General features: G+C 42.4%; 1 protein-coding gene across 11 annotated transcripts in view; it reads right to left on the bottom strand.

Moving 5' to 3' along the window:
• Nucleotides 1-23,416, bottom strand: part of ehbp1 (EH domain binding protein 1) — a 134,488-nt gene that overhangs the window by 36,984 nt on the left and 74,088 nt on the right. For 6 of the 11 annotated variants that reach the window (XM_086181291.1, XM_086181287.1, XM_086181289.1 and 3 more), the window contains 5 exons: nt 12,648-12,798; nt 10,276-10,551; nt 7,556-7,704; nt 3,245-3,383; nt 2,335-2,438 (listed from right to left, as the gene is read on the bottom strand). In XM_086181291.1, coding sequence (XP_086037417.1) covers nt 2,335-2,438; nt 3,245-3,383; nt 7,556-7,704; nt 10,276-10,551; nt 12,648-12,798 — 819 coding nt within the window. The remainder of the gene's footprint in view (nt 1-2,334; nt 2,439-3,244; nt 3,384-7,555; nt 7,705-10,275; nt 10,552-12,647; nt 12,799-23,416) is intronic. The other 5 variants (XM_086181292.1, XM_086181290.1, XM_086181295.1 and 2 more) reach the window with 3 other exon arrangements.

Below are 23,416 nucleotides of genomic sequence, written 5' to 3'. Positions count from 1 at the left end.
GGAAAAATAAAATCTCCCCCAACAGATTTGAATCTTCCTCCTTTCTATGTATGTTTAGCTTTCACTCGGACGACTTGTTGAGAAAAATCAACTGACTCGGTTCTGAGAGGGACGACATTCACACATGGACCCCCTTCATAAAGAGCAATACTGACAACACAGGTAGAGTCAATCACCATCAGCCCACGTGTGCCAAGATAACAATATCTCCTCTTACATTAAAATGAACAATCAATTCGTTTTATATCATTTGGCCGATATCGGCATTCACGGGTTTTAGCTGACGTGCAAAGCAATATCTTATATGTAAAATATATCATCAATTTCTTATAGAAGCACTGTTATACATAGATTTGACAGTTAAACAGCGACCCGTGTTGAAATAAGCACTGTTATTATTGATTTAATCAAAGCTGCTCACATGTTCACGTCTAAAAAGGACAAACCTGACTGTAAACTGGGTAACGGCTTGTTGGAAACTACTGACACTGTAAGTACATTTTGCTGGCAGCACTTAACTCAGTTCATTTAATGAAGAGTATCAGTGAATGCATATGGATATGAAGATGGTATCACCTCTAGCATTATTGGCACCATCCCTCCAGAGCCCAGCATCAGTCAGGCTCTGACCCTGCGGAGGAACTTCTCTATTTCCTCCACTAAGAGGTCATTGTTGCTTTCTTAGAAAAGCCTTTGAAGGAAATCTTTTTTTGCCTAAACGCTGTAATATTTTGTTGTACACTCTTCACCCACCTGCAGATTACTTCATGACTCCATAGTACCTTCAACTACATCCACACACTGAATTTCCAAAGTCTTTGTTCCAACTTCTCACATACACACACACCAGCTACACATGAATATGCAGACACATACACACCCCTATCTCTCTTTAACCATATGCCTTTAATACACACTCCATTTCTGACCCCTCTTCACCTCTGTCTCCCAGCTGCTTGCTATTCTCCAGAGAAACTCCTCCGAGTGAGGGAAATGTTTATTCAAATTCACTACTGAGGATGCATCCGAAAAAATATCTCCATTTTATTGCTGATGCACTTCATTTTTCTTAATGGAAAGGGTAACTAGTGTGCAGGAGGGAAGAAGGTTTTTTTTCCTTCTTCATTCCATCCAGGCCAGCACTTTTTCCTGTACTCTCTGCTCTGTGTGAGCGTTTGCATCTGTGTGATTCCGTGCACATGATTTTGCAACCATGTGTGTGCGCACGTGCATATTCCCAGCAGCCTCTCTTCCCTCCTTCCTCCTCCTGTTTGCGCGCTCTCGCTCTATCACCATATTTTTCCTTGGCAAATCAATTTTACACATGATCAGCCCACTCCCCTTGCCGCGCTCGGCCCAGCCGTAATTAAGAGGAGGGAAATTACCATATATATTATATTAATGCAAACATCATTCAGCAGGTAATTCTTGGCTGATCGGGATAATGGAAAGGTTGAACACCCATTAACCCTGGGGCCCAGGCAGTGGGAGGAGGGGGGGGGGGTGTGTGTGTGTGTGTGTGTGTGTGTGTGTGTGCGTGCGTGTGTGTGCTTGCATGCACATGGGACTGACGTGCAGGGTGCAGGGTCGAGGATAGGAAAGGGCTACTTGGGAAAAGAGATTCACCTCATGGTCTCTTATGGCACACACACACATGGAAATTATAGCATTCTTATAGACACACTCTTTATACTCAAGTTCAAACACAGGCTGAGAGGAGTGTGTGAACACACTTGAAGGACAAGCAGGCACACAACTTATTTGCAGACACACACACACACCTCTAAATGGCAGAGCGGCTGATATCTACCATTGTTATAATTAAAATGGCAGTCTGTTAGATCAATACTAAGATGTCTCTGCGGAGACGAGAGGACAGTAGAGGAAGAGAGTGTGTGTGTGTGTGTGTGTGTGTGTGTGTATTAGTGTGGTGAGAGTGTATCGGAGGTGGGGTGGACGAGGTGAGGTGCAGAGGGAAATTCGAGCAAAGAGAAAGCATTGAGCGAAAGAGCTCACTGCTGGTTTTATCTAACAGGACAGGGGAGACCAAATGAAAGCTGACTAACAGGAAATAAAAAAGACCATGTTGGAGCAATTACAGGGTAGAACTTCCCTCCTCTCTCCTGACCCGTGACAACCCAATTTCACCTTGCTAACGCTATCACAAATGATTCATGAAGCTAAAGCTGGAGGCTAAAGAGGACAAGCAGAAGTCAAACTAAGAGTTGTTACTTGGGCCTCTGATGGCCATTAGAATTTCCATGACATTGATGCCTTTTAGTTTACGCTGAAAACCGTCTACTGAACAGAGGCAAGAGAAAGAAAAGCACGGACCTCTTCTTCAAATGGTCGGCGGATGTCAATTTCTGTTGGTGAACCGCGATCCTCCTCAGCCTTCTTCAGGTCCTCAGGGACAGACCTCTGTCTTTTCACCTCTGCTGGGGATGAAGGGACACATGGACCCAAAGGGGAGAAAAAGAGAGTTACATTAAGACAAACATAAAAGTAATAGAACTGATCTGTCATAAAGGATGTTAAGATTACTGACTATTAACAAGTTATAAGTTTTCCAGGAAAATTAATAAATTGGTTTGCAGTTATATTACATCTTATTTTGAAACTGAAAGGAAGTGCTTTGTCCTGTCTCTGGGCAAAAATGACATAAACCTGCCGGTGCTGGAGACACGTGCTGGCAGAACCGCAAGACTGCTTTGTTGACGTATTTGACTTACACATTCATAGCATATAAACCCCTCAGTGCCAGATGGGTGAGCTCGTCGGCGAGGCCCGAGGGACCCTTCAGACCAAAAACCACTAAGAACGATGATCAAGACACTTAACTTCTTCCTTTCTTAGGGTTGTTTTATTCTTCTGCAGGAGATCATCGATGAGGACGATCTCATCAGCATTCAATTAGTCCACCTGTGTTTTTTCCTTTACAAAAGCTTTCATTCTCTAGGAGTGTACAGTCGTTTTTGAGGGATTTATTCAACAGTTACAGTCAGACATTGAAATGAGAGCGCGTCAGGCAAACTCATGAAAGGTGAAGTATTTATCACGGTGCATTCAAAAAAACACCACCACTTTAATTATGAACTGAGAACCCTCAAAATGTCTGTGCACGTCCCTGCCAGTTTCCTGCTTTTAGGTGTGATTTGAATGTCAGCATTAGTGTGAAAACATGCTTGGTAAATCCTCCCTCGGTAAATACGCATTGTGTGAGTGTGTCACGCTTTCGACCTACCTGGTCTGCTCTCCACGTACTGACTGAAAGACTTCAGCTGTGTTTTCCTGACTGCTGAGTCCTTGTTGAAGACCACTGGGCTACGCAGCCTCTCTGTCGCTCGCCGCAGACGCTCGGCTCGCAACTCCTCCGCATTTTGCTATCAAACGGAAAAAGAAAAAAGAAACAACTGCTTTTAGACTCAACAAATATAAACCTGTTGATACCAAGTGATAGTACCATAATATTGAAACACAGCTACATAGGACAATATATATGAATTCATGAATTTTATTCTGAAATTGCAGAATACATACCACGAGTCATGTCATAAATCTATGTAAGAGGGGAACACAGGTATAGTCGGTGCATTTAGGTGTTCACCTTCCATAGCTGACAGCTGAAAGTTGTTGAAAGCAACTGAATAAGTGTACAAATGTTATACGTATCTGTTAAAGAAACAGAAAACAGTCACGCGGACAGAGCAGTTGGTTAAAATGTATATCATGACGCTGAAAAAAAAACAATGTCAGCAAATATCTGAGTGCTTTTCTCCACATCTCTCCTGTTCTGTCAGCATCTCCCAGGCACTTAGATCTGCTCTCAGCCTTTTACTAGACAGCTGCTTCAGGATTTCACAGCTGCTCTGTGATTGTAACTGAAAACACACACTCCAAACCCAAATGACATCAGAGCACATGTAAACACGCGTGTGCAAACACACCTACTGACAGCCTATGATACACATCTGCTAGAAGTTGATTGGTTAGAAACACTGTGGTTTGCTTGTTGGCGTCTCATTCTCCCCCTCACTCATGAGAGACACAAAAAGGAGGCAATTAATTTGACTTTCAACAAAACCCCCAGCCAGAAAATATATTCAAATTATGCAAAAAGGAAAAAAAGCTATTGTTTTCAAAGTGAACATGTGTTAAAAAGCTACACGCTTGCTTCTCCCACTATCAAAAATGGCATGCAGAAATGCATTATTACCAGGTCTCCAAATGTGCCAAGCCGAGTGGAAAAGAAACCGACTCAGGCTAAGATTGACGTTGTGGTAACATTAATAAGATGGCGAAACGTGTAATAAAGTCGACAATTAGGGCAAACACGTTCCACTGCTTGAGACAGAGGGAGATAGTCAGGCAGCGTGTGCAGGCTGAGGACGGCTAATAGAGACAGCGTGGGTGTGGAACAAGCTGTAGACAGAGAGCTGTTAGTTTAGCTTCAGATTATTGACTTTCAAAAACAATGTGAGCAATTAGTTTGTTCTCACATTGTTCTGTCTATTAGTCTGTCAGGTTCCACCAGCCACTTAAAACCTTTTGTCAAGTCAAATCGAGGCAAATTTATTTATGAAGTGCAAAATAAACTTGGCCAATTAAACGTTGGTGAAGACGTAAGGCCACAGCTTGTGTGTGTGTGTGCATCAAAACTGGGGGCAATATAAGGACATTCGACCAGACCATTGTAAAAATGACAAAGCAGAAAAAAATGACTTGAAGGACAGACACACACTGGAAGGTAAGAAAGCCTTTTCTGAGTCTGCTGTTTGGTAGCAGATGTTTTTTTTTTTTTTTTTTTTACAATCTTTCATAAAGATAAGATGATCCTTTATTGGTCCCAAAATTGGGAAATTTACTATCTTAAGAGTTGCAACTGTTAATCAATGAACAGCAAATTAATCACCAACTATTTTGTAAAACTGATTAATTGCTTCAGGTTCTTTTTTGAAGGAAAAAAAAAAAAGAAGGAAAATATGTGCTCGTCCCAGGCTGTTATGTGAGGATTTTTGTGTCATTTCTTGCAGAAAAAGAAGAGTCTTTGGGTTTTGGATAAATGTTTGATGGACAAAAGGAGAAATGTGACGTTACTTTCATCAATCGATTCATTTGTAGGAAAAAGAGCAGATCAATAAATTGTGAAAAGAACTGTTAATTCCAGCCCCGATTATCTTGAAAATGAAAAAGAAAGACTCTGATTCAGTGTTACAAATGCAAATATTTTGTGCCAAAGCCACATAAGGAAGACCAACAAAAATACCGTTTCGGTTTGTGTTTGATCCCCACGTCAGCCAAAAACACCACAAACAACTTCCTCATGGTAGGATAAGCTGGTGGGGACATGAGACTATCAAGGGCTCTGTTCGTGGAATATTAAGTATTTCAGAAAAAGTGCAACAATCAGTGCTAACAGGATGACAAAAGCTGTGCTGACCTTGAAGATTTTCATGAGAGGGAGTTGTGTATTTATTCTTTAAATATCAGCGTTTGTTAAAAACTGCAAACGTGCCGTATCTGGCGGGGGCCGACTCTTAAAATGATGGTTTATTCTTTAATCTCGCGACATGTTGACTGCTTCAAACCAATAAATGACCAAAGACGAGTCCTCACCTGGTCCTCAGCACCTTCTTAGAAGCCGACTATACAATGTAACCATCTTTGCTATCCAGTGTTAGACACCTGCCCACTTGGCTACCCCTCTGTCTCTCTTTTACGCTCTGGGACAGGCAGATATTAGGGTGTCTCACCCCCCCCCCCCCCTTTTATCTCTTATCGTCCTATCATCTCTGTGGTAAGCTGTGGCAGTGGTGATTCAGTGCTCTTGGTGGGTGTGTGAGTCTCAGTGTGCGTGCAGGGGGCTGCGTGACTAATGTTGCAGTCTGCTGAGCGTCGCATGCCCTTATCGTGCGCCACCGAGGCTGCGCATACACACAATCACTAATGAGAAGGAGAGTGTGTGATGTTCCTGCAGGTCGTTCCACCCTCCTGAAGGACTTTTGGGAGGAACACTTCTCTTAGGACGAGACAGTTTATTTTCTAATGACAGGAAATGTAAACTTGCCCAACTGCACATAAACAACATAAATGGTCATATTTCTACACACATTAACAATAAAAAGGGCCGATGGCGCCATCAGAATGGTGGTGTGTGAACCATGTTGTTACAGCTGGGTTACTAACACAATACCAACCTCCATCATGACACCTCTACTTCCAGTAGCCCAGTTGTCCCAGGGCAGTTAGTAATAGCGTGTCTTCATGGGAATTCCTGGATATTAAATGTTCATGTGCAATCTTCAGTCGTGGTCCCAGTCATATTTGTAGTTGAAGCACACTATCGTATAGAATCACAGATGCAAGGCCAGAGGCCAAACTAGTAAAAGGTCTACGATTCAATTTATACCATCACGTAAACTCGCTGACTACTGACCGTGCTGGAGCTCAGGCTGCTCTGCTAAGCCTGCTGGATGGACTGGAGCCCCTGAACCAGGTCCAACACTCTCAGGTCCACATTTTTAAAGCACAACATCCTCTATTTAGCAATGTAATATTTCATTTGGCTACAGTGGCAACTTAACGACAGCTGTCACTCTAAACAGACACCCCTGGCAACTAGAACCACTGTACACACAGTTTCTGGAATGCAACTGAAAACAGGTTGCAAAAAAAAAAAAAGGCAAAGAAAAAATATGGGAGATTAACTTTTTTAGTGTCGGCACATTACTGGTCCAGCCAAGACAATGATACACTCACACAGGTCTGCACACCCCTGCACTGACAGTGATGGACGCACCAAGTTAGGTGCTGACCAGCCGACTCTGGAGAGGTTAGGTTTCAGAAATCTAAACTCATATGAGACATAGTGAGGAATGAAAGGGTGACGGTTAGGCGTAATGAAATGGTGATGCTACGTTTGTGTGGGTCAAACTGAAACACACACACTCACACTCACACACTCCTTTGGCCGTAAAGGACTAAGCCTTTTAGGCTTTGAACACAAGAGGGTGTTTATGTGAATCGATGATCAAAGACACCCTGTGTTGCCATAAGCACAGAGGTTTTCACTTGTATTGAGACACACACACACACACACACACACACACACACACACACACCTTATTCCACTTGACATTCAAAATCAATTAAACAGATGTTAAGACTGGCCGACTGCATTGTTGACTCAATATTCACATCAGAAGATATAGACGCATGGAGCAGTAAAGCCCCCCCCCCCCAACCTCCTCACTCACGACAGCCTGAAAAGGTCATAGTCAATAGAGGGGGGCGGCTACATGTTACGTAGAGCATTATGATGCCAGTGTGTGTGTGTATCATGGCTTAAGACAGACTCATATGAACACAGAGGTGAGACATGAAGCGGTCCAACTCACTGATGTGTAAACAGCGTCAGCAGCTGACAACCAGGGTCAATCGGACCCGATTGATTAGACCGACCCTTTGATAGTGTGCAGGGTGGGGGGGGTGAAAAAGGCATGAAATGAAAGAGATAAAACAGGTTAAAAATGTGATTTCAGGTAAGTATGCTTACCTCCAGGCCCTCTGCAGGGCTGAGTGAGGGGGTGGAGGAAGCAGTGGGTGACGATGAGGTGGAGGACGGGGATGAAGGAGAGGTGGCTCCCCCTGGCTTGGCCTCCACCAATTTTTTCAACTTCAGGTCCACATGCTTGCTGTTAGCACCTGGGGGAGAGACGGAAGGTGAGCATGAGAAACACGTGACATAATATATTGTATATACTGTGTGAACACATGAAAACATGCACATGTAAAAAAAAAACAAAAAAAACAACACACTTGCACAATTAAACACACACACACACACGGGGAAAAGATAAATACTGCTGTTAAATAGTCTTCATATACAGAATACGATGTGGAAAATGAAATACTGCAGACATGAAACATCACGAGAGCAGTAAAAGTAAGAGATAGAACTAGACTAAGTAGCCTTAAAATCCTGTTTGTACTCCATTGAGCTGCTGAGGAACTGAGTGTACATGGCCAAGACGATCACCATGGTAACCACAATGGCAAGATGGAAGAAAGGAGAGAGCGAGAATGAGCAAATCATATATCTTTTTAATGTTTGTCCTTTTCCATTATTTCTTGAGAGTTTCTCATGAGAGATGTTGATATTTACTTTATAATTCTAGTAATCGGGCCAAATGACAGAGTCGACGGTAGACACGGGTACATCCTGGCGCAGGGTCGGGCCTCCATGATCAACAACATACTGTATTCCATGGAGGCAATGAAAGCTCGCTCAGTGAATTGTCTGGTTAAGCTAGCTGGATTTTAATTTCCACTCACTTCTGCTCTGACGAGAAAATTATTTTCCAGGTCGTCGCCTTCTTAAAATAATGGCCAACTCATTTTTCCAAGTTTTTCAAAAACAGAGACAAAACATCATAAGGAGTTGTATCAGGCAAAAAAAAAAAAAAAAAAAGTACTTAATTATTTTAAGAAGGCGACGATATTCAAACAACCACCAGTTACTTTTTTTTATTATCCAGTGTTAGAAAAAGGACTTTTTTAAAAAATTTAAATATCTAAAAACGTCAGCCTGAGATCAATTTTAAAATAAACACATTCACTTTCATACTGAAACTAAAGGCCTGTTCAGTGTATTAAAGCTTTGCTCTTCATTTGCTCCAAAATTATTTTCTCGAGCCAAATCCCTTCTCTCATTCCACCTGTCAAACCTAACCCCTTCCCTTACTTTAACACCATCCATCTTCAATTTGTTTCCTCTCTGCTCTCCTTTTTTTCCTTCCTTCCTGTCATCCTTGTCTCTCTCTCTCTCTCTCTCTCTGTCTGCCTTCCAGTGGTTGTGTACAGCTTTATTTTCCAGGGACTGGTAACCACAGCTCCCCTGCCAGGCCAGACCACTGCACTGAAGAAGATGAAAGAACAGGAGGGCAACCTTTTCATGTGTCACCTCCCCCCGTGTCATGCACATGGAGACACACTCGCACCATGATGCATGCACACAGATGCCAAACATACACACACACACTCTTGAGCTTCATCCTAAACACACACACACGGATGGACAAAGCAGACTCATATACAACAGGAGACAAATGCATCTCACTCACTCACACACACACACACACTGAAGGAAGTGGGGAAAATCAACCGAATTGGAGGAAAAAAATCTGAGAAGGGGGGGTTGCAACTGACGGAATAAAGTATAGGCTCAGCTACATTCCAGTTAAATGTCTTTCAAGACAACATTAAAAAAAAAAAAATCACCACCAATGAAAACAAATGCAAAACACAAAAACAAATAGTGCAGAGATACTGCGCTTCAAAGCTGGAAGAAGCCTTTGACTGTTTTCATGTTTGTTTCATTTGGTCCTTGACTGTACTCCCACCTATCTCACATCAGCAGGAAATCGAGGGAGAACGTACACACACAACCACACACACACACACACACACACAAAAAAACATCCATTAAAACAAAATTAAGTAATTACTTTACTTCTGAAGATTTGGGCAGATGCTTTCCTGGGGATAGTGATTTTATTTTTGTCTGGGGAGCACTTTTTAGAGTTTATTAATTACAACTTAGAAGTTTTTAACGACAGAAGGAAAATACCACCAATAAAATGGCAGCACTAAATGGATGCTGAAATGGAGCTTGCAGGGCAAATGGAACAGCAAGCACAGAGCGGCAAGTGAATAGAGGAAAATTCATAATGACGAAGAATGAAAAGCTACATTTAAGCAAATGATTAAAGGATTGATGAAAGCAGAGGGGAAGAGAGCAATTAAGTGACTTCACAATCGAACAATGATGTTTTCAAACCTACACTCTGTTGGCTCTGGCCCAAATCAGTTGACGAGGGTATAAAATCTTATCAAACGTGCTATAGTTCTTGTGCTGGACGTCCCTGAGTCTGCTATTATCACTTCCCTACGAAGTAATATCGTTAAAAATGACGTGATAAAGATATATGCTGCAAATAATTTAGGCTACCCACACTGTGAGTGACTTTGCTAACCTGCTGGCCAATCCATCGGTTGGAAAGAAAGCTGAACTTCTGTCGATGAAAATGAGTAATGAGCATGTGATTGAGAGACCCATTAGGAGTGAGTAATGGTGATTAGGGCGTACATGCAGGAAAAAAAACTGACCAAGAATGAAGGGAGTACAACAGAGAAGTTTCAGGCGGGTAAGTTAAAAAAAAAGGCAAAATAAACAGTGAACATGCAGCACAACACAGGCTCATCAAGAGATTTTACCCAAAAAGGTTAGCTCAGAGGTGGGGTTAGTAAATTCCAGGGTCCCTTGAGAAGTGGAAGTAACTGGAAGAGTGGCCTCCAGTGGCAGTGGGTTAGTAACCAGGGCAGACGCAGAGGTGGTGGCAGCATCATCATCACCATCATCACCATCATCATCATCATCACCACCACCAAAATGGACCTGCTCCTCCTCAGCCCTCCCCTCTTCCTCCACATCACCCTTTTTAACATCAACAACTTCATCCTCATGATGACCTCTGACGCCATCTAAAAGATCTGAGGGTGATGAGTGGGACAGTAGAGAGAAAATATTAAAAAATGAAAGAGTTCAGAAGCCGAGGAGGAAAAAATACAAACATGAGAAAAGACAAGCAGTAGGTGAGGATGTAGACAATACAGAGAAATGTAAATAAGAGAAAATACAGAATAAATGGTAAAAAAAAAAAAAAAGTCAAAGTGGGGCAGTGAAAGAAAGAAAGCATAACTTTGTTAAGAGCCATCTGTGCTCGGAGTAGAGGGCCCAAAATGTTACAACCATGAATGTTGTCCCTCATCCTCTTTCCTCAAGTAAAGCAGTAAAATCAGTGGGATGAAAACTGTCACCTCCTGATCAGAAATACAGAAGTTACCAAATGTTTCATGCAGTGAAGAGAGTGCAGGGTACAGGATTGTCACAGCTCATCAACAGTTGAACCTCACATCCAATCTATGCCTTGACTGGTTCCTGTCTCTCAGACTGGTTCCTGACACACACACACACACACACACACACACACACACACACACACACACACACACACACACACACACACACACACACACACACACACACACGTAACAAAATGAAACTAAGAACTTGCTGTGATTTCCCTCAAAGACCCATTGCCTGCTTTACTTTTCCAGAAAAACAGAGAAAGTACTAATAAAACAAACCAAAAAAACCCACTAAACCTGACAGCACATGTTAAATACATTTCCTGAGGGGATCAATGGGGGGGGGGGGGGGGGGGAAGTGTCTTCAAATTAGGAACAAAAGAAAAAAACATTTGAAGAAATTCAATTAGAGATGTGAGCAACCTGAGCTGCATGGATAACCCACTATGGTTTACAACAATCAGTAAACAGCATCTGATATCACCAGCCCAGCCCTCTGTTTACTACCTTGTAAGGGGGAGAGACCTAAAATGAAGAGGAAGGGGGAGAGAATCAAAAGAACAGCATTTCCTGTTTTTGTTTTTTCCTAATTTGCTAGCTGCGATGTGGTGCATGCTAGCGATGCCATTCCTGCGTGGCTGGCTGGGGCCTAATTAATGAGAGTCCATGGTGTCGGAGTTTGGAAAGTTTCTTTGCGGGCAGCCCGAGCTGCATTAAAGGACCGTGAATGGTGTTGAGGGGAGAGAGGGAGAGAAAGAGAGAGAGAGAGAGTGGGGCTAGGATTAGCCGTTCTGCTCGGCAGGCCTTGTGTATCACAGCCCACAGCATTTCACTCACCTCCTCCTTCCTCGTTTCATTCTTTCCTCCAACTCCATTTTTAATGAGATCAACAATTAGTCCAATTCAGAAAAGCTGAAGGAGCAAATACATCAAGTGCTACCCTTCCTCTGCCTTCCTGTCTTCCTTCAGTCGCTGCTTTCACTGCTTGCTGGTTAAGGTTTGTTAGTTTATGTTTTGTTCGCTCTTCTCTCAGTGAGAGGGGACCTACCCTTCTCAGGCAGACGTCTAACTTCCTTACCGACTACTTCTTCCCCTTGCTGCTTAAACCTCACTCCTCCTCTCTCCTCTCATAAGCAATTAGAGGCCATATCTTAATGTTTCCTCATCTATGGAACTCACATCTTCCATTTTCTACTAACTTTCACTTTCTCACTAATAACAGTCATTATCATAATAACCCCAATTTCTAGAAAATGGAAAGCAGTGGGAAACGTGCATGGCAGAGGTGGCTATCCCGACAAGCTGTTATTAGAAGTGTTTGGTATTTGGAGCATAAATTGGCCCCACAATGTGTTGTGTTGATTAACAATTACTGGGTGATAGAGGCGACAGTGGGGCTTTTTAGACCCAAGGCCATTGTAAAATGTCATTTTGTTTTTTCTCTGAGGATTACGCAGAACCCCTTTTGAGAGCATAATGGAAATGTGAGTCGTAGCATGCGTGGATGAAGAAAATTAGTGTATGTGAAAGCTTGCTAGTGTGACTTCCCTTTTGTATTCCAGTTCAGGGGTATTGTAGGAGTAGATGAGTGAGAGTTAGCGTGAGTGTTTGTATTTGTGTGTGTGTATGTATTTGTGCTTGTGCGTTCAAGGGGATGAATAAAGTTTAAATGTGCTGTTGTTAGCTGAGCTGAGTGCAGTTGTGAGGTGTCTGCTGACCTCCAGCAGGGCCGGCCTTGCTGCCCTTGGCTCTCTCAGTGGTGGACACATCCAGCAGGCTCATGTCAGACATTTTGACTCCGGATCGAGCCTCAGCTATCAACTGCCTGGCTCGCTCTCGCAGCTGTCTCCGCCTCTCAGCATCCCGCTCCTGCACGCACAAACATACACAAGCACAAAATCATTACATCCACTGTTACGCGTACTCAGATAAATGTAATGTAACGTACACTCCCAGGAACTATTCATTATAAGAAATGACTGTTAACAGTGCACACAAAGGTTTGTTTTATGTGCTACGTGAGATTTAAAATAGCATACGATTACATTATGACTCTCATGAATAATATAGATCGATACACTGTACTGCAAACCCCCAAAACAAAAATCAACAGCTACAAATTCAAAATAAAGGTAGAGTGTGTATGTGTGCAGCCACACACTACCCTCTCACACAATCTCGGGAGTAGACAGATACAATATTGAGCCGTCAGCATCAGAGTAATGGCAGAAATGCCATTTTCAGGCCGATCCAATCTGATCCTGCAGATAGCACAGGCCACCACACACATACATACACTCACAGAGCAAACAGGAAAACCTTGATGGTGTCAACTCACAAACGACGACTTCAACAAGCACACATTCAATACACTAATAATTAGGCAAGAGATACACAAATGTTCAAAACAGGTCTTTAAAAAAAAAAAATTCTGATGAGACCAAACTGGAAAAAAAACGAATTCACTGACACTTTGAAATGCAGGAGGGGCAAAGTTATGCCACAACAACAATTAAAAGATATATTTCTTAATATACTGAAGACCAGAGTTGCTGCCACTGAAGAGTCGTGTGCTGCACATTTCAATTCAAGGTGACAAAAAAAAAAAGAGTTTTGACTCCAAAAACAAAAGAAGTTAGGCACCCAAACTTGTCAACTTCAGCCCTAAACATATAACACCTACATATATACAAATGACACCTTCCACCTTCCTCCTGCAACCCTACAAGACCACATACGACCCAAGGGAAGGCGAAGCAGCAGTTCTCTGTCACTGCTCTACCTCCCTGTGGTTTCCTGTTAATCAGGCTTCTCCATATTGAGGCAAGGGTTTTAGGGCTGGCCTATTGAAGCCACCCATTTATCCATTAACAAAACAAGCAGCGCCCGCTAATGAGCTACATCTCTCCATTTCCATGTCAATTGTTTGTTTGTAGCCATTGTTAAACAGGGACAATGGGGCCGTATTGTAAATGACGGCAACCCTAACGCACTCTGGGTGTGTGTGAGAGAGTGAGAGCCCAAGGGGATGCCCACAGGGAGATGGGAACACACCTTAGAGAGACTGATTCATAAAGAGGGAGAGAGAGATCATGCTGGAGGGAAATGGAAAGACTGAAAGAGAGATAAAGACCGAGGAGACAAGCGGGAGAAGAATGAGTGTTGACACCAAAAACGTTCAGCGCTGAATGTTATTTACTTCATTCACGGCTTTCACTTAGCAATTTGATTCATTTAATGAATCTCTAATTCAATCCTAAACTTCCAAAACTTACATTTAATATGAATGTTACAACAAAGTACCAACATGTACCCTTTTTTGCTGGCGTCATCTATTTTCAACAATTTTTAAAACAATCTAATAATTAAGTAAATCCCTTTTTATGACATTCTCTGTGAGCTCAAATGCTCTTTAAATGTATCGTGAAATATTTCTTTTTCCTATAAATTACGTAGGCAGAGGAGTGACACTTCAACAAAAAGACAGTTGTACACTGAAAACAGTGCAACTGCAACACAACACGTGTTTGCTTTTGGCGGATGGTGCAGCGTTTGTTTATTTCTTATTCTGGCCCTCCAATGATGCCGGGGTCAAACTGTCCATTCTTAGTAGCTTCTTCCATTTTGAACTGAGATTCTAAATTTTGACCAGAGTGGTGGACTGATCTGAGGAAACTGCTCGCAGTAGAATCACTGGACTACAACAACGCAACAGGAATATCTTTCTTTGTTTCTTATTCATCGTAATTCCCTCCTTCTTTCAGTCCAGTTCAGGGATTTTACTATGTTTTCAATGACCGCTTTTATAAATGTAATACGATAAACAGTAATGTCACAGTTGGCCTTCTGGCAAAAGACTTGCTGTGATATCCAATCTAGCCTTTACAGATACGGATACAACTATCAGTTTAAGTGTCCGTGTGTGTGTGTGTCCGTGTGTGTGTGTGTGTGTGTGTGTGCGCGTGCATATGGCCAGGGCCCCAACACATTGCAAAACATCCCACTGCATTATTATTGTCAGCCATTTTGGGGACAGGAAATGGGGAAATTGACTTTGCCTAACCAGAGGCTAGGATTAACGCTATAGAAAGCATCCACCATACAACTAGCGCCTACCTCAGCCAGCTATAGAGCCACTGATTAGAAAACATAGCAGTGTGTTTGGAAATATGGGTGGAAAGACATTGAATATTATAAAAAACAAAATGCATGACGATCTGTTAGAATATAGGTAAATTTGTGTGTATGTGTAACTTTGAAACTGCTGGAACACATGTCCTTTGTACTTGTTTTCCTAAGAAATCACAGATTCGTCTAAAGGAACCTGATACAATGTGGGGGAGAACAAATGTTTTGGTTTTCATTATCAAAGAAAACCATATCCAGGGATTTCACATGAATCTCAGTCAGCCAGGAGTTGGACATGTGCCAGAGAAGAAGTGAACACAAATGAAAGTTGCAAAAAGGAACAAAACAGGCAGCAATAAATGCTAAAAAACTTCAAATTTGCATTACACATTTTTCTCTTTTAAATAAATTAACAACCAGTATGGTATCAAGGTTACTCAAAATACTAAATAATGCATATGTTAACCTGAGATCATTAATTTCATCCAACTTTAGAGGTGCTTTATTTGTCCGGTACTTGTTCAGACTTGTTCCTGTGACTGGATGTCTGTCACTCTATGACTGACATCCCAATTACTATACATTATTCTCCTGAAACATGATACGCAAGAATGTGTCTCATCCAAGTAGTGATGCAACGCCACCTTGTGAACATTCAGGTACAACAATGTGACGTTAACACACACTGCTCTAAACTTGGAACCTAGCAATGGATATCATATGTACATATGGACACCTTACAAGAGGCGCAACTTAAAAAAAAAACAACTGTCCAAATGAATTAACAAGCATTGTCATACACGATCAAAGCCAGGATGGAAAAAGAAGAGGAAAAGGAAGTAGAGAGAGAGAGCGAGAGCATGTCAGCTGGTGGTCAGTGGGTAGCACTGCTTCAAGAATGGAAACTCAGGGGGAGAAGAGACTTTTCTTTTTTTAAATGGCGACAGCAAGAACAATCATGTACTGTGTCTTCCATTGACTGCTGGGAACCTCCAGGGGAAGAGAGGCTAAACGGTTGAGTGCGAGACTGAGACAGAGGGCTCCTCTGTGGGCTTGGCGTCGGGGTGAGGAGAACTCTCTGCTCTGGAAGCTCTTTTTGAGCATGGGGAGCAGGTTGTCGCCTTGGTTGCTCTTTTCTGGCCAAGGAGAAAGAGGGAGGGAGGGCACGCACCACTGGTCATGTACAGAGACCTGGCGTGGGCACAGATTGATGCCACACACACATACACGAGGATGCACACACAAGCACTATCTAAAAGGGTTTGCCAACCTCCCAGATAGCCAGCCAGTCTGGCAGCCAGTCATGCAGTTCCAGACATTTGTCATGACAGGCTAATTCACAGTCAAGAGGTGCTTTAGGTCTCTATCTTGTCCAGGCACACGCACACACACTCACTAAAGAGCAACAGAACACACATACAGAAAGCCAGCCACATCGCTGTGTAATCACACACTTGTAAACAGTGTTTTAAATGCCAGAATGATCCAGGCATGATGCAGATGCAGGTAGATTCAGTCAGCGGTTTAGCTGCTGGGCCTTTATTCAAAGCTATCCCTCACAAACTAAGCTACGCTGTATGTTATGATACCCTTAACATTCTTAATATCATTTTCATATTTTTTTTCAAGGAGTACATGAGAGAGAATTGTGTACTAAAGACCCTAAAACTAGCTTCAGTTGGCGACGATGCAAAACATCAGTTAGACACAATCTTTGGGTCCGTTCAGGACATAAACTTGGCTCAGGAGGACTCGATATCTTATACTGACATTTTGAGACTGAATGTGCAACGTAAGTAAAGTAATACGGTCGGATTATCAACACGGAGAGGTGAGATTTACAGGTCAGAGTCCCAGCAGTGAATGAGAAACTCGTAGGTGCATGGTTGCGTCACCACAAACTCCTATTAATGTTCAATAAAACAGTACATATTTAAAAATTAAAAATTTTATACATATAGAATGTTGTTAATTATGTCAGGTCTGCAAGATTATTTTTGGAAGATAATTGTCATAGCAAGCAGGCATGGCCAGTGACTTCCATCTGCCAGGGGAATGTCCGCCAAACGTAGCTCATTAGCCATCTATCCCTGCATTAAATGTCAGTCTGTACAAAATCCATCATGGCACATATTTAAGGTTTTGTAAAAATCTATAATTTACATGGCTGTCACAAGAAGTTTGTAAGAGAGACCAAACATGCTCGGGTTTGACTTGTGAAATGGTTCTGACCCTGTCTGTGCATACAAACATCAACGGTCACTGAGTAGCAGGTGATGTATCGGAGGAGGGTTGGCTGTGGGAAATGTGGTGAACAACTTGAGCTCTGCATTCTGTAATTATTCAAGGAGGCGTCAAGTTTATTTAATTAGTCACGTATATAATACAGGTATACAAATTTAGGAATCCATTCCTTTGGTAACCTATTTTTGCTCCAATTTTGTGAGAGTGAGAGTGGGAGGGGGGGGGAGAGAGAGAGAGAGAGAGAGAGAGAGAGAGAGAGACAGAGAGAGTCAGAGAGAAAGAGAGAGAGAGAAGGCTTATCGGCTGGCTCCAGATGGAGTGCACGGATCAATGGGCGTGCAAGGCCCACAGCGATCAATGCATTTGATAAAGAATTAAAGAAGAGCCACTGTACATGGCTATCAAAGAGCCAGGACACGGCCTAATTATGATTTGACGGGTGCGTGCCCATGATAGGGGTCTGTGTGTGTTATATGTACATAAATATAAATCTGAGATGTCGGCAGCACAGACTGTGTGTGTGTGTGTGTGTGTCAGTGTATAAAAGGTTGTGCGGTGAGTTAAGTGTAAAGGTTTGAATATTTGAGTGTGTGTGTCCTTTATTGACTGTACGTGGTACTGAATGTCGAGTGTTTTATTCTCGGCAGATTGACCGTGTTGCTGCGGTCTGCAATGAAATAAAACAACAACAAGCTTTAGTTCACGTTGATGACCATCTGTCTGTACGCTTGCTTGCACTGACCAGCGCCAGCTGTGACTTCAATCTGATGAAATTCTTTCATAACTGATGAGTCACATAGTCACAGGGAACCGGGGTTCTTTAATTCATTCAAAGTGATTCACCGAATTTTTGTCTTGAAATCTCGAGTTTCTCAGGACAAAAATGTTTGCCATCACTTTTTACAGCAGCACCTAAAGTGAGACGTGTTTGAGGTGTGTATGGCCTTTTTTCTTCTTCTTGTATTTCCTTTTAAATCTGTCCAGAAGCCTTTTAAGTTGTGTGTAAAACACCTGGAATTGCCTTGTTGGAGTAGGCAACACCTTGTGTTTTTGTCCTATATTTGCTTTCCTTGAGTTGTGTGTACTTTTATGGAGGCCCATCTGCAGACGGACATTACAAACCAGCGACGCTCTAAATGTTTCTGCTGGTCCATGCTATGGGACGTGTTTGCCCATAAAAATGTCAACTGTCACGAAGACAAGTAATGTTTGTCAAACAAATTTTCTGGGAAAATAAAGTTGCGTGTGTTTGACTTCTGGTAAGCTGTGGCTATGAGTTTGACGGGGAGCTGTGTTGTGTGTTTGAGTGTGTGTGCGCGCACATTTAACAACAAGCTTTTGTACAGTAGGACAGGTCAAACAGGAAGAGTGGAACACTAAGACGAAGACACAAACACACACACAAAACATCAGAGGAACCTGTCACTCTGACAGGCGAGTCAGATGGGAAGGTTTTGCCCTTTAAATAGGTGGGATAATTAGGGGGGGGGGGGGGGGGGGGCAGAGAACTTGAGCTGAGTGTTTTGACGGTGGGCAGCAGAGAAGTACAGGTAACCAGCCACTGCACAACATTCTATACATGGAGGCAGTTTACACAACTGACATGGATTCATGCCCTTTACAAAACACTCGTTCATTGTCGGTGGTGTGGTGCACCACGGAAACTGTAAATCAGATCATAATGATCCACAAAACCCCTCCAATGTCAGCAACCCATGTCTGAGGCCAGATTAATGAGCTACGAAAAACTGAAAGATGTTAATTTGTCCCTGTGAATTGGTTGGGAATATTTGCACAGGATAGCGTTCCCTGTGATTGAAACACCTCCGTTCACAGCTCAGAGCGAGTACTTTCTGACTGCAAAATACAGAATGTTGATTTTTTTTTCTTTAAATGCAATCATTTTTACTGTTATTGAGATATTAGAGGGGAAGGAGATTTTTTCACATAATTATTCTCATTTTCAATTAAAAACCGGTTAAAATATTTGTGGCGTGATTTTTTTGCAGGGAGCATTATCAGACAGACATTTTCCCATCGGGCTGCCTCTGAAGCGCCACCATGTCTAATTCAAACAGCCTTTTACAAATACTGCACATTCCTGACATTTAAAAAAAAAAAAATCGCAGAAGGCCGTATTACAATTAAGATTTAATTTTGATAAATTAGGCCAACCTATTAATCAAGGTGGAATATTTCTTACAACAAACAGCAGCATGTCAAAGACGACCTGTACGAGGTCAAATCATTCAGACCCAGGTCCTGGGAGTGGGAGTTTTTATGATACTGATGCTGAAATTAAATTTTTTTTTTTTTTTAAAACATGGTGTCTCTTAATATGTCACTTCCCTGATTTTTCATTTAGATTGAAATGTAACACAAATACAAGAGCACGAGTGGGAGTGGCAACTTTACCTGACTGAAACAAGAGCGACAAAGTCACCAACCTTTCTGCTTAAACTAAAATCAAGTGATGCTGACAACTCATTGAGCAGTTGGAGGAAATTCAGAAAAAACAAACATTAAATCTTCTCTCATTTATCTCTTATTTCTGTTTTTTTTTTTTTTAATTCATGTCACGTGGCAACAAGGGAGAAAGACTTGAGGTGCTGCACAATGAGCATGAATAAACTTTTGACATTTTCTCTCTTGTAGAAGTTATTTGGTCCAACAGGAGGCATGTGATAACTTGACAAAGAGAAAAGTGTGTGTGTGTGTGTGTGTGTGTGTGTGTTTACAAGCTTTCCTCTCAGATAGCTTGATCAGCTCTTGTGATGCAATTGAGAAAACTGCATTTCTCCTGCTCCTTTACACGCACGCACGCACACACACACACACACACACACATACATACACACACACACACACACACACACAGACACACACAATTAAGGGGCTGCCTTTGATCTCTGCTCTGGCCAATTCAGCCACGACACACACCCACACACTCCAACACACACAGTCCAAAGACTCCTCATCAAACTATTTAGTTTCTTAAGGGTTAGATTCTTCAAAAAAAAGACGAGAGAGAAAGAGAAAAGTAAAGGGGGGGGGGTTGAGAAAAGGGGAAAGAGAAGAAAAGAGAAAAAAAGAGTGAGAAGAAGAGAGCAACATTAAAATGAGAGCTGGAACTATGACTGCTGAGGAGGAAGAGGAGGGGTGAGGGACTGAGCAAGGCTTTATTTGCATTACATTCTAATATAAATTCACCTCGCACTCATCGGAGGGATGAAGCTCCTCTGAAACTTAAGCACTGACACTGCACAGTTGTAAGATGATCAAATTCTAACCGCATAAAATAATTACATAAGACTTGGTGCACTCAGGCCATGTCTGCTGAAAGTCGAGCCAATAATGTGAGCTTTTACATAAGCAAATTCATAATTATTTTTAACAGCCAGTTAACAAGTTACATAAAGGCGCGTATGACAAGCAAAGATATGATTTTGGTAATCTTTTGATCAAGTTTTCAGAATCATCTGGAACAATTTGACAAAAATAATTTTGTTTTGCTGAGGCATCCAAAGTTCTCTGCAAATGAAGGTTGTTTTTTTTAAATATTACACAGCTGTAAGATTATAATTATAACTAACAATCATAACAAAATGATGTTATCACTGAAACACTGTCGACGCTCATCCAGTGAGGTGTGACCAGATCACAATTAGTATCTTGTCACTGGGCTTCTATCAAGGAGGGTCATAAATTCCTCAGCCTCTGAGTCACAACTTGTTCAAAACTAGTAAGAGTGACTCCTAAGAGCAAAGAAATCAGAGAGAAACATGGCGGACGGGTCATGTGGTCTGTGCTGTGTGAGGACGACTATATCTGATCGGGCTTGGGAAAAAAGACAGATATTCAAAGAAAGAATGAAAGAAGAGATGAATGTAGTCAAGTCAGGATCAAGGGGAAGCAAATGGACACAAATGACAACACCCACAGGTCATGACAGCAGGAATCAGGAGTCCCCTCCTCTCCTGGGAGGAGGAGGAGAGCTAGGAGGGGAGGAGGGGGAGGTGGCGGGGCTGCTGGTCGGCAAAAATCAAACAGGACCCAATTATAGGAATCTCAACGAGTCAGTGAACAGGGGAACTCTCTTACCTGGAAAACACCAAGGAATTTGCGTGCACTTTTCTAACGCATACCACAAGCACACACACAAATGTTCAAAAGAATGCAAAAAAAAAAAAAATGCACAGGTGCTTCATACTTGCACACACACAACACCCATTTTTTGCTTAGCAGTTTAGCAAGGACATACACACAGATGCACACATTGACTCAAAACCTTGTGTGAATCCTGATAATTAGCCTGGCCAGACCGGTGTGAAATTACTATTCTCCTCTGCTAATGGATGAGAAGACCTGAAGCGAATAGACGGGCAAACACACACACACACACACACACACACGCACGCACGCACGCACGCACGCACGCACGCACGCACGCACGCACACAAAGTTCTCTATTAAAATTATAACTGGGAGAAAGACTGCAAGACCAAAAGAACAACTACAAAACTGGGATTTCTGAAATGGGGATAAATAGAGAAAATAAAGTCCGAGCAAAGTTGCACAAGATATTATTCTGAACTCTCATTAATCATCCATCTGGCTGCTGTGAGGTTAGTGGGTGGAGGTTTTGCAACATTAGAAGACATCTGCGCTGCCACTACTGATAGGTTGTGAAGGCCACCTATCAGGAGGAGGAGGAGAAGGTGGAGGGCTCAAGACAATTAGTAGTACTGATTGTCCATCAAAGACATCAAAGTGAGCCAGACAAGATGGAGAGGACAGGAAACACAAAAAAGGACATATGAAAAATACATGGCTAAGACAAGAAGAAAAAAAAAAAAGACATAAATGGTCACAAAAGGACAGACGTATTCAGGGAGAGAAAGTGACTGAGACGACAAGGAGGGAGAGAGAAAGCTGAACCTGTGACCTTAGATGAAAGAACCAGTCACTGTGGGCAACAATTAGGGATGGCAGGAGGGAGAGCATAGGTCAAGAGAACAGGGCTACACACAAACACACACACACACACACACACACACGCACACACACTCCAAACAAGTACCCATCGAATTGTTCTGCATGACAGTCCCTGTGACTGTGTGGGCTACATACTGTAAGTGGGTATTAACACTTGACAAATGTCCTGAGAAAGGGGCGGCGAGGCTCAGAGGGAGAGTGGTCGTCTAGCAACCCAAGGGTCGCTGGTTCGATCCTCACTTCCCCCAGTGACCATATCAAAGTGTCCTTGAGCAAGATACTGAGCACCTAATTGCTCCTGATGGCCCTGCGATGGACTGTCGACCTGTCCAGGGTGAACCCCGCCTCTTGTTCAGTGTCTGCTCGGATAGGCCCCAGCCCCCCCGCAACCCTTAATGGATAGGCAGTAGAAAATGGAAGGATGGATGGATGGATGGATGAATGGATGAATGGATGGGTGGATGGGTGGATGGATGTCCTAATTCACTTACACGGTGTTAAATTTTACACATAGACGTAGAACTGCTGGAAGGCAGACCAATGACACCATGTGTTCTTGTATGGGAACCCGTCCTCTCAAGTATCTATTTGTATGTGTTGCATGTGGAGGACACTTGTTCAATAAGGCTCCTGATGTTATAAGAGAATAACAGGAAGGTCTTTGGTTGTCAGCTAGGAATGCTACTGTGGGGCACATCATGTCCACATGAATGGTCTTGATTGTTTAACTCAAGACACATAAAACATTCTGCACAGGGATGCAGCTCTGTTTGAGAGTTTCCTTTCCTCAGGGCTCACTGCTGCTCAGCAGAGTTTTGGACTTAGTTCAAAATTTAAAAGTTAATAAGTTAAAAAGCTAAATATCCAATATGAAGTGTTGGAGAGAGATTTTCTCTTGACACAACTAAGGACGATGTTACTTTGAATGAAGAATCACTGCTGCAACTGGCAAATATTTCCATCATCAATGAAATGATCAAATTTGTACTCGATGATTGCTGTTTCAGTCCAACGGGTCCAGGTTAGAGGAAGAAGTCTAACTTGTAAAAAAAAAAAAAAACATCCAAAGTCAGACTGAACGACTGTAAAGTATGCCTTGAACGCTACACCCTTTAAACAG

The sequence above is a fragment of the Aulostomus chinensis genome, chromosome 16 (genome assembly GCF_037954235.1).
Source record: "Aulostomus chinensis isolate RoL2024-O1b breed Wild chromosome 16, RoL_Achi_v1.0, whole genome shotgun sequence".
NCBI classification, from domain to species: domain Eukaryota; kingdom Metazoa; phylum Chordata; class Actinopteri; order Syngnathiformes; family Aulostomidae; genus Aulostomus; species Aulostomus chinensis.
This window is presented reverse-complemented; position numbering and strand designations above follow the sequence as displayed.